At 43.8% G+C, this 15779-nt stretch overlaps 1 protein-coding gene across 1 annotated transcript; it reads left to right on the forward strand.

Moving 5' to 3' along the window:
• Positions 1–4333: 4333 nt before the first annotated feature.
• On the forward strand, positions 4334–8290 carry LOC125347561 (armadillo repeat-containing X-linked protein 3-like). The gene is made up of 4 exons (XM_048340580.1): positions 4334–4612; positions 5526–5577; positions 6425–6504; positions 6785–8290. Exons 1-4 carry the CDS (start codon positions 4334–4336, stop codon positions 7931–7933), a joined length of 1560 nt encoding a protein of 519 aa, XP_048196537.1. The 3' UTR covers positions 7934–8290.
• The last annotated feature ends 7489 nt before the right edge of the window (positions 8291–15779 follow it).

Here is a 15779-nt window from a genome sequence, read left to right on the forward strand (position 1 = left end):
GGTAGTCCTAATGAGGGAGAATCTTGTAGAAATAGTTCCAGGTCAACAGGAAGTTCCCAGTAAGGAGACCCAGCTACATTAAGTCTACAAGCACAAGCGCCAATATCTGGGCTCCTGCTACCTCAGTCACCAACACATGATATTGGCATGAGTCAGATGAGGTCCTGTCTGCTCCTGCCCTGGGCTCTGAGGTGTTTGCTGGAGCAACTCCTCCTCCTCCTCCTCCTCCTCCTCCTCCTCCTCCTCCTCCTCCTCCTCCTCCTCCTCCTCCTCCTCCTCCTCCTCCTCCTCCTCCTCCTCCTCCTCCCCCTCCCCCCTCCCCCTCCTCCCCCTCCCCCTCCTCCCCCTCCTCCCCCTTCCCCCTCCTCCCCCCCCCCTCCTCCTCCTCCTCCCTCGACATCATTAGTTGAAGACCCCCCTTGAGGCCTTTCCCTTGCCCCTTGCCCCCATTCCCTTCCCTTCCCTCCCCTTCCCTTCCCTCCCCTTCCCTTCCCTCCCCTCCCCTTCCCTTCCCCATCTCCTGCTTCGCTCGCACACCCTACATGCCTCCACCTTGTGCAGGCCAGCACTATGCTTTCCCCTTAATAAACTCTTTCTGCCTGAACCAGGTGGTCTCCTTTCGGCCAAACCTGACACCAAGCAAGTTGACTTTGGAGTCAATAGTGAGGGTGTTTATTAATAGCTGACAGTGATTTGCAAAATATCTGTTTTATATATATATATATATATATATATATATATATTTTTTTTTTTTTTTGGCCAGTCCTGGGCCTTGGACTCAGGGCCTGAGCACTGTCCCTGGCTTCTTCCCGCTCAAGGCTAGCACTCTGCCACTTGAGCCACAGCGCCGCTTCTGGCCGTTTTCTGTATATGTGGTGCTGGGGAATCGAACCTAGGGCCTCGTGTATCCGAGGCAGGCACTCTTGCCACTAGGCTATATCCCCAGCCCCTATCTGTTATATTTTTATTGGGCCTATGAGAAGATGACACCTGAAAATCAGGGGAAGGAGGAAAATAAAGTTATTCTAGGTGATTGCCCTTTCCTGAGTCTAGCTTTGCTTTACACACAAAACTCTTAAGCTCCTGACCCCTCACAAGTACTCAATAAATGTTATGTGGAAATACGATTATCTTCCATATAATTATGACCACATCGAATGCTTCCATGTTCAGACCCTGTGGTGAATGACGCACAGAGGTGGTTGTGTATGCGTGGCCGAGAGAAGCCCTTTAGTAGGGGCAGGTAAGCACCTGGGAAGTCCTATTTTCTGTTTAATAAAAGATACTCAATTAAGATATAATGTGGTTTCAGTATTCATTTCCTCTTGGCTAAGCTGAAATAATGAGGGAAAATGAGGAGGTTCAGGGCTATTACTAAACCCCAGTTTAGAGGTGTGGGGGAAAGGAACAGAGGCAGGGCCCACGGAAGAGAATGCTTCGAGAGCTTCATGAGATAGTTGCAGTGTCCATACAAAGGACATGTTATGACTTAAAAGTGAGCTTTTAAGCTGGGCACCAGTGGCTTATGCCTATAATCCTAGCTACTCCGGAGGCTGAGATCTGAGGATCGTGGTTTGAAGCTAGCCTGGGCAGGAAAGTCCATGAGACTCTTATCTCAAATTAAATACCAGAAAACTGGAAGTGGCACTGTGTCTTAAAGTAGTAGAGCACTAGCCTTGAGCGAAAAGGCTCAGGGACAGCACCCAGGTCCTGAGTTCAAGCCCTATGGCAGCCCCTCCCCGCAAAAAAGGTCAGTTTTTACCCTATGACATGTTAAACATTACTATATAATATGAGGGTGTGATTTTATCATTATTCATAAATTCTCATTCCTGTTCAGCTCTCATGTCCTTTACCTATTTTTCTTCAGTGCAAGCTTTGCATTTCATGTAAGTTCAGTTTGTATCGGATTCTTCATTTGTGGCAAGTCCCCTCCTGTCATTAGTAGCTGCGGACATTCCTGCCTCAAGGAATGTCCCAAGGAATGACTATCTGAGAATCCAGCCCATGACTCCCTCTTCTTCATCTGCTCACAAGCAGAATGTACTTCCTCCATAACCATGATGATAAAGTGATGACAGCAGTGGTCTTTATGGTTCTCCTGTAAGTGCTGTTAGTATTGGAAGATAGTGACATTCTTCTGGAATGCAGTCTCAGATCTCTTCAGATGGAGTGGGGATTGTATGTTCATAACCCCGTGATATATCTGTGCATGAACAACAGATACATTTGTCAACCTGAATGAAGAAGTTTGCCTCCTCAGAAAGGCTGCTCACCCTGACTTTGGGACGCACCTCTAGCCAGTGTCAGTCTCCGATGGCATCATGGGTATGTCCTGTGGTTTGGTGAATCTCGTGGCTGGGTCCGAGGGGCGTCCTGTTTTCAACATGGAGCCTTGACCGTTCTCCTGGTCAGTATGAAGCCATGGAGAGCCGGTGGGGCCAGCCGTGGCATTGTCTGCCAGCCGGTGTCCAACAGTACAACTTGGACAAGTCTCTCCCTAGTTTTGAGGTAGGTGGGGGTGCGGATCAAGGAGCTGGTGGGTCTTCTTTTCAGATCACTCTACTCTGTGTCTCATTTCAAATCTGTCTTGCTGTGTTTTACCGATGTGGAAGACACTAGAAAGACCCAGTCTGAAGGCTGGTTTGTTTCCAGACTTCTTCATCCCCTGAAAGAGGTCAACCCCCTGCTCCCCGCTCCCTGTTCCCGTATATGGAGTCAGAGCCCAGGGCGGCAGTGTTATCCAGTGCAGTCTGCTTTTCTCCTCACCCCTCACGGTCCTTCTGGCTAAATTTAGTAATCCTTTCTTCTTTCCTGAAAAGGAGCTATAAAAACCACTCTTCTCCTCAAACTCAAATTATGCTTTGAATGAAAAAGGGTTCAGAACGTGGAAATGCAGTGTTTTTCGAGGATTTAAATGCAAAGCAGAGTCACCCCAAAGCTCCTTCATCATATTTTAATTTTATTTCATGCAGTGTTAATTTAAAACCATGACCTGTGGAGCACAGCGGAGGGCAGGAGGAGGAAGCCAGAAGCCTCGAGCCTGGGGAGACAGAGACCCAGCCCACCTGGCTCCTGAGCCCTGGGCTCAGCCTTCCTAGAATTTGATTTAACAACTGCAGGGGATTCTCCAGGCTTAATTGATTGCCTTTTCCCGAGGCAGCTCTCCTGCTATGACTAGCTTCCTTACAATGGACTCGGTGCTGTCTGGCTGCTCCGCAAAGCCAATCAGAGCACCCTCGGGATGAGGATGCAGGAGGCGAAGTGATAACCAGCCGCACCCAACCAGCCGCACACTCTTCACGTGCTCCCTGGAGGTGGCTGTTTGTTACTTGCTTTTTCTTCCAGTTCTTCCAGGACGTTCCAAGAGCATTGGGGCTTCTAGGACTTCTCAGGCACAGCTGAGAAGTGTCTAGCGTGCGCGTGAGACCTGGTGAGACACAGGTTTGGCTGTGTGGCCGAGTCTTACAGCGCTCCCTGCTGCACTTCGGAGGAGGGATGGAGAGGGCTTGATGCAGACAAATGCTTTCTCCCAAGAATCCGGAGAGAGGGTTGTATATCAGCCGGGAATCATGGTTCAGCTCACCACAGGACGCAGGAGACTAGCCAGGCCCCTCCTTTCATCTCCCAGAACAGCAGGAGGAGAGTCTGTGATGAAGCATGGCCAGCTCCACACAAGTGGAGCCTTCCACAAGTGGTCACCCTTCTGACCTCCCTTCCACATCTCCACCCGCGACGTCACGCTCTTGAACTCTGTGTCGTAATGTTCAGCGGTTCATTAGGGTGAGATGATTGAGAAATGGAGCAGGAAACAGCATTTCCAGAAGGGGTTGAGGTGGGTGGGGAGAGAGACTGTCCCTAAGCCTTCCAGGATAGAACTCTCCCAGACACGTGGGGACCTTGAAGATGGAGAACGAAATGAAACGCTTAAGGGAACCAAGCCTGGTGTGACAAGAACTCAGGAGACCAGAAGTCTCACCTGCCTCCGTCACTAGTATCCAATGTCACCCCAATCCAATGTCACGGGACCTCTGGTCTTCACCTATTAAATGTCAGCTGGGAGATTCTGATTTGGGGGTGGCGTGGTTATTGAGGCTGTCTGATGGGACTGAGTCCCACCTGTGTGAGGAGACACACACAAGCTGGGCTGTGCTCATTTGGCTCAGGCCTGGAAAGAACATTTTATATTTGACCACGTTGAACCAAGGAGTTCACCTGCAGCTACCCAAGCGAAATGACCTTTTCGCATTATGATAAATTGGGAAACTTGGGAAGGACAAACCTGCATTCCAGGGTGAAGGGGAGATAAAGCCAGGAAGGCGCTCCACTCGGGATGAACACTGTCTCGTGCTGTAGGGAACAAAGCCCCCCAGGGCTCTCCACCGTGGGCCGCAGGCGGGTGATACCGGCGCTACTGTGCCAATCCAGACAGAGCCTACTCGGCCCCCGGGAGTTCCAGGTGAAGAACTTGAGTGTGATGGAAACACCAGATATATTAAGTACTACTCATCAAAATGGAGACTTGTTTGCAGTTACTGACAGAGTGAAAAGCTGGAGAGAGAAAGATAATGCTGCCACGCTTCAGGTGTGGTCAGAGCAGACTGGATTTCTAGTAAACCTCGATATATCTCGTTCTTTAGACTTGAGCAAATAGTACAAGCATACACCCACAAGGGGAGCCCATCAGAGAAAAACAGTCCTGTTTCCCCACAAATGAGATAAACTATATAATCTGTGTTTACAACTGGCATTATGTGTGATAAACCCTGCTAGGCATCATGCAAAACAGAAAGAAAAGGAATTGTAGAATAATGTCTTACCCACTGAATGACCTTCCTTAGTGAGTTATTCAAGTTCTTAGTCACTCAGTTTTTTCCTCATGAAAATGAGAATAATAATTCTACTGACCTTATAGGGTTGTTATGTAAAGGATTTAACAGAATACTTGGCACTGTACCAAAAGTATTCATTGTTATTATTTTGATTATATATACAAAGTGGCATTAAGCTTCTTGGGGATACATATGAAATTTTATGATTTATAAAAATACTTAGACATAATGACTCAGATGCTATTGGATTCTCATAACAACTCTGCAAAGAAGCCTTCATTAATTCCATTTTTCATACAGGAATGGAGACTTCTTGGATCTTACACACCTAAAAAGGGACTTTAGGGTGTCTTATTGTGTGTTCTGTTTCTATATGGCAAAATCCATGAGACTTGGTGGTTTGTAAAGAATAGAGATGTAATTAATTCACAGTTCTGGAGGAGGAAACCCAGGGTCAAGACTGGAGAAGGGACAAATCTAGGTTCTCTGGTTAGGACCTCATGCTGTATAGTGATATGGCAGAAAATCAGAAGGACAGGTGTGTGTGTGTGTGTAAGATACATATAATGAGGGGTGCGTCTTGTTATATAGCAATCTCTCTGTGGTAAAGATTTCAACAGGAGTTTTACAGCTTTATTCAAACAGTAGCAGGGTTAACTAAATCATTTCCCCTTTTCTTTTCACATTATTCAGGTACATTCCATAAAGACGAAGGAAAATGGAGCTCATATTCCTAAGGCCTGTGGTATCTGGAAGAGCCCCCAAGTCAGACAAATGAAAATGACTCGGGCTAAGTAAGTGCCTAATTTTGGTCAGAATGCTGATGAACCAATAACCGCTATGGAAGCACAGGAGTAGAGTGTGTAAGGCTGGAGGCGGGCTGCTGCCGGGGCTTCTTGGGTACCTACTGACACTTTGCCATTCATTGCTCATGTAGCACACATTCAACCATGCAGCAGTACCGTTGTGCTGTCTGTAGTCCTGGGCTTTCCCTTCTCTAGCTCTCCCCTTTGTCCACCTACTCCAAGCATCCTCGTGTCTTGCAGAGCTCTTGGCCCTGCTGCGCTCTAATTAGAATTCGGTCACAGTCATGAAGGGTCCATTAAAGTCCAACCGATGAGGCTGAATGTGACGGGGTTTCAAATCATGTCTGATGGGTGGGTATCTGAGGAGCAAAGCCTGAAGACAGGGGTGGAACACGTGTGCGTGCGAATACGTTGGAGCAGTGAAGACTTTTGAGAGGGAAGGTCTATTGGGACTGTTTGAAAAAAAATGTAGTAAGTCTCTGATGGTTCTGAAATCAATAGAATCTTAAGTAAATAAGCTCCAACAGGTCAAGGATTATGTGTTTCTTGTTCACAGGTGCATCAATACCGCAGCCCGATGCCTAACGCACGGCTGATGCTCAGTATCTACTGGCGCAGTGAATGAACAACTTCCTGGATGAATCAATGGAGACCTTTCCCGTGGATGTACATGAAATGAATCCAGCCTAACTGAACATTTTGACTGGCCGACCATAGAAGAGTTGTGAAACATTTGACTTATCAAGACTATAAACACCCTTTTATTCTGACTCTTTAAAAATCTAGTAAACAAGAATAAGGAAGATAAAGTTCCTGAAACCTACCGCTTCCATGCCATTGTAGTGGCACAGCATTGTAATAACACAGTATTTGAGCTATTACGGTGAAAGAGAAGATTGGCACCACTTGAAGTGAGGGAGGAGGTTTTTACGGGATCAGTAGAGATTGGAAGGATTGTTGGGTGTGGCAGCCCCTCCCCCAGGAAAGGAGACCCCCGCCCCCCCCCCCCATCTCCACAAAGGTCACTTCCAGAAACATCCCTCTCACCTCAAGGGGGCTGAAGATCATCACTCTTCCCAAGCCCGCACGCACAACCCTCTTCCCTCACTCGGAGTGACTACGTTTCTTGGTCCCTGCTGTTGAGAGGGACCTCACCTGGACCACACCAGCAAAGCAGGCTGGGTGACTGCAGGCCTACTGACTGGAGCCGGAGCCTGCGATTGCACCTATAGTCTGACCTGGGGAGGAACACAAAGCAAGGAGAAAATGGCGGAGGGTGGCTCTGGGGGTGTGGATGACGCTGGGGACGGTTCTGGAGCCAGGTATAATGATTGGTCAGATGATGACGATGACAGCAATGAGAGCAAGACCGTAGTGTGGTACCCTCCTTGGGCCCGGATTGGGACTGAGGCTGGGACCAGAGCTCGAGCCAGAGCAAGGGCCAGGGCTAACAGGGCTCGCCGAGCTGTCCAGAAACGGGCATCCCCTAGTTCTAACGATACCGTCCTGTCCCCTCAGGAGCTCCAGAAAGTGATTTGTTTGGTTGAGGTGTCTGAAAAGCCTTATATTCTTGAGGCAGCTTTAATTGCTCTGGGTAACAATGCTGCCTATGAGTTTAACAGAGATATTATTCGTGATCTTGGTGGTCTCCCAGTTGTTGCAAAGATTCTCAACACTCGGGATCCCATTGTTAAGGAAAAGGCTTTAATTGTCCTAAATAACTTGAGTGTAAATACAGAGAATCAGCGCAGGCTTAAGATCTACATGAATCAAGTGTGTGATGACACAATCACATCTCGCTTGAACTCCTCTGTGCAGTTGGCTGGACTCAGATTGCTCACAAATATGACGGTTACTAACGAGTATCAGCACATGCTTGCTAATTCCATTTCCGACTTTTTTCGCTTGTTTTCCGCAGGAAATGAAGAAACTAAACTTCAGATTTTGAAACTTCTTTTGAATTTGGCTGAAAATCCAGCCATGCCTAGAGAACTGCTCAGGGCCCAAGTACCATCTTCACTGGGTTCCCTCTTTGATAAGAAAGAGAACGAAGAGCTTATTCTTAAACTTCTGATCATTTTTGAGCACATAAATGACAATTTTAAGTGGGAAGAAAACGAACCTATTGAGACCCAGTTTGGTGAAGGTTCACTCTTTTTCTTTTTGAAAGAATTTCAAGCGTGTGCAGATAAAGTTCTGGGGCTAGAAAGTCGCCATGACTTTTTGGTGAAAGCAAAAATTGAAGAATTCATGGCCAAACTGGCTGAGCATATGTTCCCAAAGAGTCAGGAATAACTTGTTGACTTTGTAGTTTAGGAGTAACACACATTGTAAACTTCTCCTTTTCTCCACCTTGTTTATATGGCAAAGGAGTTCTTTCAGCTGCCAGCTTTGACTAATGAATACCGTTTTGTATCATCATTGCTGATATTTAACCAAGGTGGTGTTTAGGTTTTAGCTGGGTGAATGAATATCACTACTTGTTCTGAAAACATATTTGTTGCTTTTTATCTCATTGCCTAGATTGACAAATTTTTATTATTTCCTCTGCATAAGTGATAGTGAACCAACTCCTTATAAATAAGCTTTTATCTGTTCTTTGCAGTGATTTAATTTGTGTATCATTAATAGACTTGTGTGTTAATGCCAAAAAGGAAATAAAAAGAATAAAGAAACAATCTCTGTCAAAAAATGTATTCTTTAATAATTGATTACACTATTATATATCACGCATATTTCTTTTTTCCTCCAATGCATTGGGACAATCGGGAAGTAAGTAAATGTTAGTGACACATTTAGTTCTCCTGCACCTTGAGCAAATGGTAGGAACACAGATTTTGTAGCACACAGAGAAGCTTTGGGATACTAGCATCTTCACCAGTTAGAGGAAGTTCTAGGACACTACGTAGGTAGCATTTTCAGCATGCTTCATTTCTTTGTATAGATTATATTTCTATCAGGTATCATTGCCCTTCCGAGGTCTTCCTTTAGAATTTATTTTGTGAGGTCTGCAGGTGGGAAAGATTGAACCTTTGAATTTGGGAGGAGTTTACATTTAACACTCAGATTTGAAAGATATTGTCAATAGGCATAACTCTACATTGACTTTTATTTATTAATTAACACATTGGGGTACATGAATGATATTGTTCCATTGTCTGTTTACACTCATTGTTTCTGACAAATGGTCTTCCGTCACCACTGCTTTTACCACTTGGCAGTTAACCTGCTGTTCATTCTCCTTTGCTCCTGGCTGCACTATAATTCCTATTTGTTGGTTGCAATTGCTTTTTAATCATCTGGCTATGAGGATTGTGGTGTAGTTTCCTTTGTATTTCTTTTGCTTGAGACTCAATGAACTTCTTAGGTACTTGGATTTGTAGCTTTAAGAAAGTCATATTTGGAAAATTGTTACTTTTTCTGTTGAGAGATCTAATGTTATTCTGATGTATTTACCCTTGTAAGTTATGTGTGTTTTCTCTCTTATAGCCTTTGGTATTTTTTCCCTTATTCTTTGTATTTAGTATTTTAACTGTGTCTTGGAAAGTATTTTAACTGCAACATATTTCTGGTCAAATCTGTTGGGTGTTCTGAAAGTCTCCTGTACTGGAGTATGCTTCTCTTTTTCAAGATTTGTGAAGTTTTCTACTATTACTATGTATACCTTTAACTATCACCTCCTTATCTTTATTATGTCCATAATTCATATGTTAGGTCATTTAATCAAGCCCTGAAGTTCTTGCAAATTCTTTGCACATTTCTTTGATTGTTTTTATATTTTTTCTGTATGTCAACTCTGTCTTCAAGCTCTAAAATTCTTTCTTCCATTTTATTTTTTATTTTTTTTGATTGGTCTTTATAGGTTTTATATTTATTTTTCTGGTAGCAGAACACTGATAGGACAACGTGTTGTCTTTCTTCCATTTTATATACTCCACTGGAGGTGCTTTCCATTTTATTTGTGTGGTTTTCCACCTTTTTAAGATCTTTATTGAGATCCTTATTCATGTCTTGCATTGATTTCTTTCCTCCCTCTATTGTTGTATGTCTTCCTTTCCAGAGATAAAATGACTTATGGAGAAAAGGCAAGTGAGCATCATTGGTTTAAAACCTCAGGCTTTTTGTTTGGGTTTGAAGAGATCTGCTGATTAGCTACAGCCTCTCAAGGGTAGACATGTGGGCCTTTGTTGTTGAAGTTCCCACTGGAGTCTGTATATTCACACCCACCAGATTGGCATGGATGAGATTCCTGGGGGTGATGTAGATTGTAGAAAAGCTTGGTGGTGCTTGTCCCTGCTGATATTCTGTTGCCCTCACCCACCAAGAAACTACATGCATGGTTCTTTTGTCTACCTTCTTAGCTGGAGTCCTCTTTGGACATGTGTGTGCAGGTCTTCCTTGTGTTGGGCTGATGCAGTGCCTACAGGAGTTCCCTATCTGCCTGCATTACAGATGCAACTCTGTTCCTGATTCTGTGTTTTCCCCAAACTGGGTTGTTGTTCTCCTAGTATTTGAACTGTGTCTAAGTTGGTTGAGTGTGTGTGTGTGTGTGTGTGTGTGTGTGTGTGTGTTTTGCCAAAAGTTGTGTGTGTGTGTGTTTTCCCAAAGGGAAAGTGGAGCAAGAAGAAGAGGAAAATCAAAGCCAAAATAGCCGCCCCCCCAAAAACAAATAAACAAACAAACAAAAACAACCCACAACAACAACCAAAAGATCCAGAAGGGAACTTCCATATTGGTTGGCTGGGTTCTTCCCATTGTGGCCTCCATCTGAATAAAGTTTATGCCTTCCCTTTTCTTTTAGAGATTTAAGTTCCAATAATTTTTATTTTCACTTGTCTCTCTCTGCCTACATTTTCTCTCATGCCCTTACCTAAGCTGATCTTTCCCTGAAGTCCCATACCTGGAGATCATCCTCAGAGATATAGGAAAGATGACTGTTGGCAACCTGCTGTTTTCCCTCCAGCCTGAGTTGATCTGTGGGTATATTGGGAACACTAGTCTTTTGTCTCATTAAGTAATAGTGCAGTTCAATGTGTCCTCTTGCCTCAATTCAATGTGTCCTCTTCTTTATGGTGGGCCTAAGGTTTGAACTCAGGACCTCACACTTGCATGTTTTCCTTAGGACTGGCCCCAGACTGTGATCCTCCGAGCTCTGCTTCTTGAGTAGTTGATAGTACTGGTATACACCACCATATCTTCTAATTTTGATTTTTTAATTTTGTTTACAAATAAGTTAAAATTTCTATGCAGTCAAACCTATTAATCTTTTACAATTATATTTCCTTTTAACTTAATTTTTATTATTATGAAGGTGATATAAGAGGTATAATTATATTTCTGTAATTTTTATGTTTAAAATTCCTTCCATCCAGAGTATTTTGGGGTGTGTATGGTTTAGTTTTGTCCTTAATCCAAGTAGAATATATATCAGTGAGTGAAATGATGAGGCAAGTATTTAAATGGAATTTCTTCCCCAGTTTTCTGATTTCCCAACACTTTTTTCCCAACATATTTTTATAGAGCAGCTTTTTCTGTTCCTACTGGATTAAGGAAATCTATGATCTCCAAGACTCCTGGCTAACAGGAAAATGTATGCCTATAATGCCCATTCGATTTCTCAGGTCTGAGCTGAGCATCTGTGCTTTACCTGAGGCAGTGGGGCTTTTGCTTTGTTTGTTTATTTTTTTCTGGTTCTGGGGCTTAAACAAAGGGCCTGGGCACTGTCCTTGAGCCTCTTTGTGCTCAAGGCTAGTGCTCTACCATCTGAGCCAGAGTGCCACTTCTGGATTTTTCTGAGTAATTTATTGGAAATAAGAGCCTCACTGACTTTCCTGCCTCAACTGGCTTTGAATCGTGATCCTCAGTCTCCTGAGAAGCTAGGATTACAGGTGTGAGCCACTGGTGTCTGGCATGAGGCAGTTTTTGACTTGTGCATTTCAGTATGTTGTGCATGTTCTGCAGAATACCTGACTTTCCCCTCTTTCTTAGCCAAAGAGCTTCTGTTGGCAGTGAGGTGCAGACACCCACAGACACTGTAATGAGAGCTATTTGTAGCAGCTACTGATTTTCAGACATCTCAATGCTGGTCATTTTCTTGTAAGATTAATAAAGTGCCACATGACAGAGCTTTCATAGCAATGAACACATTCACACGTGCATACACACATGTACACACTTGGTGCTAGCTTGGCAGCTTATTACCATCTCTGCCTGTCACTCTACCAGTTGAAGAGCCAAAGAACGAAGAAGGTGAGAAGAGAGATTGCTGGTGCATATGCAACTGTCAAAATCTAAATATAGGTTATACATGTGGTTAAGAATCATCTCCACAAATCCACAACCCCCGACACATTTTCTCCTATCTACACCTCAAATCTGCTTTTAGACCCTCTGCTAATGTTTCTTCCCAGCTTTCTGTCTTCTTTTTTTTTTTTTTTTGCCAGTCCTGAGGCTTGGACTCAGGGCCTGATCACTGTCCCTGGCTTCTTTCTGCTTAAGGCTAGCACTCTACCACTTGAGCCACAGAGCCACTTCTGGCTTTTTCTGAATATGTGGTGTTGAGAATCGAACCCAGGGCTTCATGCATGCTAGGCAAACACACTATTGCTAAGCCACATTCCCAGCCCCAAAAGCTTTCTGTCTTTCTAATAATCTCTTTCCTAGCAGATATTTTCACAGGGATGTAGCAATTATTGGGCTGTTCACAAATATTCAGTATTTTAGTCCTTCTAACTGTGGCAGAATTGAACTCAGGCCTTTTTGAAGTAACATGCTTCGGCCAGTGAATTAGGAACAGAAGTTCAAAGACATAGTATGCTCTTTGGCACAGAACTAGTTAAATTCCAGATGACTAGCCCTTCCACTAGTGTGGGTCACAGTGTGAGTCAAGCCTCCAGGCAATAATTAAGAATGTGTCATATAAGTGGGAAATTAATCTTATTGTTTGGTGCCATGAAGATTTGGAGACTCTTTGTTCCACAGTATACCTAGTATAATTTGACTGAAAAAAAAGTATATTCAAGACAATAAAAGTGGGACATATGACTTGTGAAACATGTAGATGTACCTATTATAATTATCTTATGTACCTATTATAATTATCATAAGGTAATTTTATAACAATAATAAGAAACTGGATGGGCTAGAGTGGTCAGGGAAATTGGGGGATGGCTTTTCTTTGCTCATCCATTAGTGGACCTTCAGCCCCAACAGTGACAATAATAGAAACATAGTATTTAACACCAGAAGTCTTCTTATACCAAGGATGCAAGGCCTCACAGAAGCTTTTCTTTTTATGGCTGGCTGGAGGGTAAAGTATAGGCTTAGGCTTGTCTCTCCATGATTGACACTTGTGTTAGTATACTGACTTGTGAAGATTAGTTCATGTTGGGCTGGGAATATGGCCTAGTGGCAAGAGTGCTTGCCTCGTATACATGAAGCCCTGGGTTCGATTCCCCAGCACCACATATATGGAAAATGGCCAGAAGTGGCGCTGTGGCTCAAGTGGCAGAGTGCTAGCCTTGAGCACAGAGAGGCCAGGGACAGTGCTCAGGCCCGGAGTCCAAGCCCAGGACAGGCCAAAGACAAACAAACAAACAGATTAGTTCATGTTCTGGTTTGAAAGATCTTGCAGTTTTGGTCACTTCCCCAGCAGGTGTTTGGTGAAAGCAGAGAATGAAATAAGGAAATTCCAAGCAGATGCATAATTAATGATAAGCACTAACATTTCTCTAACTTATCTCAGGTCTAAAGCAAGGATCAGCATATTTAATTTTGGCTTCAATTGGGCCTTTGTAGTGTTAGGGTCTTTTCCATTTGTTGCCTTGTCTGCACTGTTATGGCGTATAACTTATTAGGGAAATTCTTCAGCTCAGCTGGTTGAGTGGGGTTTCTTTCTTATTTTAATTAGTTATTTCAAGGGGTTTTCATAATCTGGATTTGCAAAGACTTCACTGAACCTCATTAATCCTGGAGATTATATTCTTATGCTTTAGGACCCTCCCTTTACTGTTATTACTTTTTTCTTTTGCCGTTGCCTCTGTCATAGTTTTGGTTAAACCTCTTTGATGGGCACTAATTGGATGGAAGGTCAATGTAAATTAGTTATCAGACTGAATTAGAGTCAGTTTTTAAAGAATCACATTTTAAATGAAAATGGCAAACTCAAACTAAATTTTCAGAAATTTCTGACAGAAGTCTTCCAAGTAGCAGTCCTGCTGAGCTGCTGTATTGAGTAGATAAAACTCACTTATAATTACCAGCTCCATTTGCATACAAACAGTTAATGGGCTAAAGTCCTTAAAAGTGATTTGCCCTCTTCCCGGAATGGGATGTGTTCCCCCAATCTTTGTTGGGTCTAATCAGCTGCTAAGCAGAGTTTCTTTGCCACATTGAACCTGGGGCTAACTTATGCTGACATATTACATAACTGAATTAGTGTCCTTAGAAGAAGTAGAGTGTGATTGAATATAGCCAGATGTTTCTGAAATAATAAATGAATTTAAAAAAACATTTCCTGATTTCTTACTCCATCCTAGAACACACACACACATACCCCACACACAGAGTGAAAGAGAAAATCTTCAAGTGGTTAAGATATTTTCTCACCTACAGAATAAATTGTTTGAGACAGAATTAAATTGTAGAAAATTTAGAAAACAGTAATTCACAGGTACTCTTGGATATAGGCTTAAATCCAATCCTATAATCATAATTCTCTGATAATCTTAGATGCCTTCTTCAGAATACAATACAAGGGGTGCACTAGGAACCAAGCAAGGGTATATGTAAATCTATTGAAACGGGCTATTTTCCTTGCTTATGGAGATGGATACGAGAACATGGTTTTCCATTATTCTTTGACCAGACTATTCTCATTCTTTGAGTCTGAGGTCAAACGCCATCTCCGTCAAGTTTTCCTATTCTTATTCTTTGTTGCAATCATGGTTTCAGCAGCAAACAGTTACACATTCAAATGGGGTAATTTGAGAGTTCCTAAAAGGCCATGGCCAGAACACATAGAAACTACAAGAGAGAAATGGTGGGACCTTTGCAGCCTGCAACATCAAACTTGAAAAGACAGGGCATCATGTGGTCACTAAGACCTGATGCAGGAACAGAGAACTTCCTGGCCAACACACAGACTCAAGGATAAGAAGCCAGGGAGGCAACTATCCCGGCCTTACTCTGCTTCATCACCCTTCTGCCTTCGGTCTCCTTGGTGGGTTTTCTTACCACGTGAGTCCAGCTCAAAGTCAGGGTTTGACAAGGGAGCCAAGAGACTAGCCTATGATATTATATATTGTTATGCAACATAGGACTCAAAAACCTAGCAGCTTCAAACAGCAACAGTGTTCCACAGCAGGAGGGGAGCAGGAATCGGAGTAGCTGGTTCTGGTTCAAGGTCTCTTTAGGAGGTAACAGGGAAGAAGTCAGCTGCGATTGGGTGCAGCAGTTCACATCTGTAAGCCCAGCTCCTCTCTTGGAAGATGGAGACCAAAAGGATCACATTTCCAAGGCGAGCCCAGGCAAAAAGCGGGCAAGATCCACATCTCAACCCGGACAGCCGGATGTGGTAGCATACGCCTCTCATCCTGGTTGCCAGGGAAGCATGCAGAGGAGGATTGTGGTCCACACTGGCCCGTGTGTAAGTGCAAAACTCTACCTGAAAAACAACTAAAGCAAAAAGGCTTGAGGTTCAATAGGTAGTGCCTACCTAACACGCATGAGGCCCTGAGTTCAAATCCCAGTACCACCAAAAATGAGTATCTGAACTGCAGTCATTTGAAGCTTCCAAGACCCCTCAGCCGGAGACCTCAGTAACTTATTGTGGGGAACTTTCTGTGATACGTCCTCATGACGGAGGAGCTTGCTTTCCTAGAGAGAAGAATCCAAACACAATATGTTTACAGCCTTACTTGGAAGGCCACATGCCAGTTATTCCACTGCTCAGGCAATGCATGAGGGTTTATTCAAGGACATGAAAACAGGGACGGAGTTCCCTGGGTGCCGTGTCGGAGGGTGTTTTCCACAGTCCTCCTAATGACAGGGTGCAGCAGATCTAGAGAGGCAAAGGGCACACATCCACACATCCTCCAAGCCGCCCTTCTCTTCCCACCCTGTCAAGAAAAATGTCCTCCTG

This window comes from Perognathus longimembris, chromosome 3 (genome assembly GCF_023159225.1).
Source record: "Perognathus longimembris pacificus isolate PPM17 chromosome 3, ASM2315922v1, whole genome shotgun sequence".
NCBI classification, from domain to species: Eukaryota; Metazoa; Chordata; class Mammalia; order Rodentia; family Heteromyidae; genus Perognathus; species Perognathus longimembris.

Excerpts from the sequence above, each read along its gene's own strand:
- LOC125347561 (XM_048340580.1), top strand. The coding sequence starts at position 4,334 with ATGAACACTGTCTCGTGCTGTAGGGAACAAAGCCCCCCAGGGCTCTCC. Across the intron at positions 4,613-5,525 it reads CAGAGCAGACTGGATTTCTA|GTACATTCCATAAAGACGAA; the intron begins GTAAACCTCGAT and ends CACATTATTCAG. Across the intron at positions 6,505-6,784 it reads CACAGCATTGTAATAACACA|GGACCTCACCTGGACCACAC; the intron begins GTATTTGAGCTA and ends TGCTGTTGAGAG.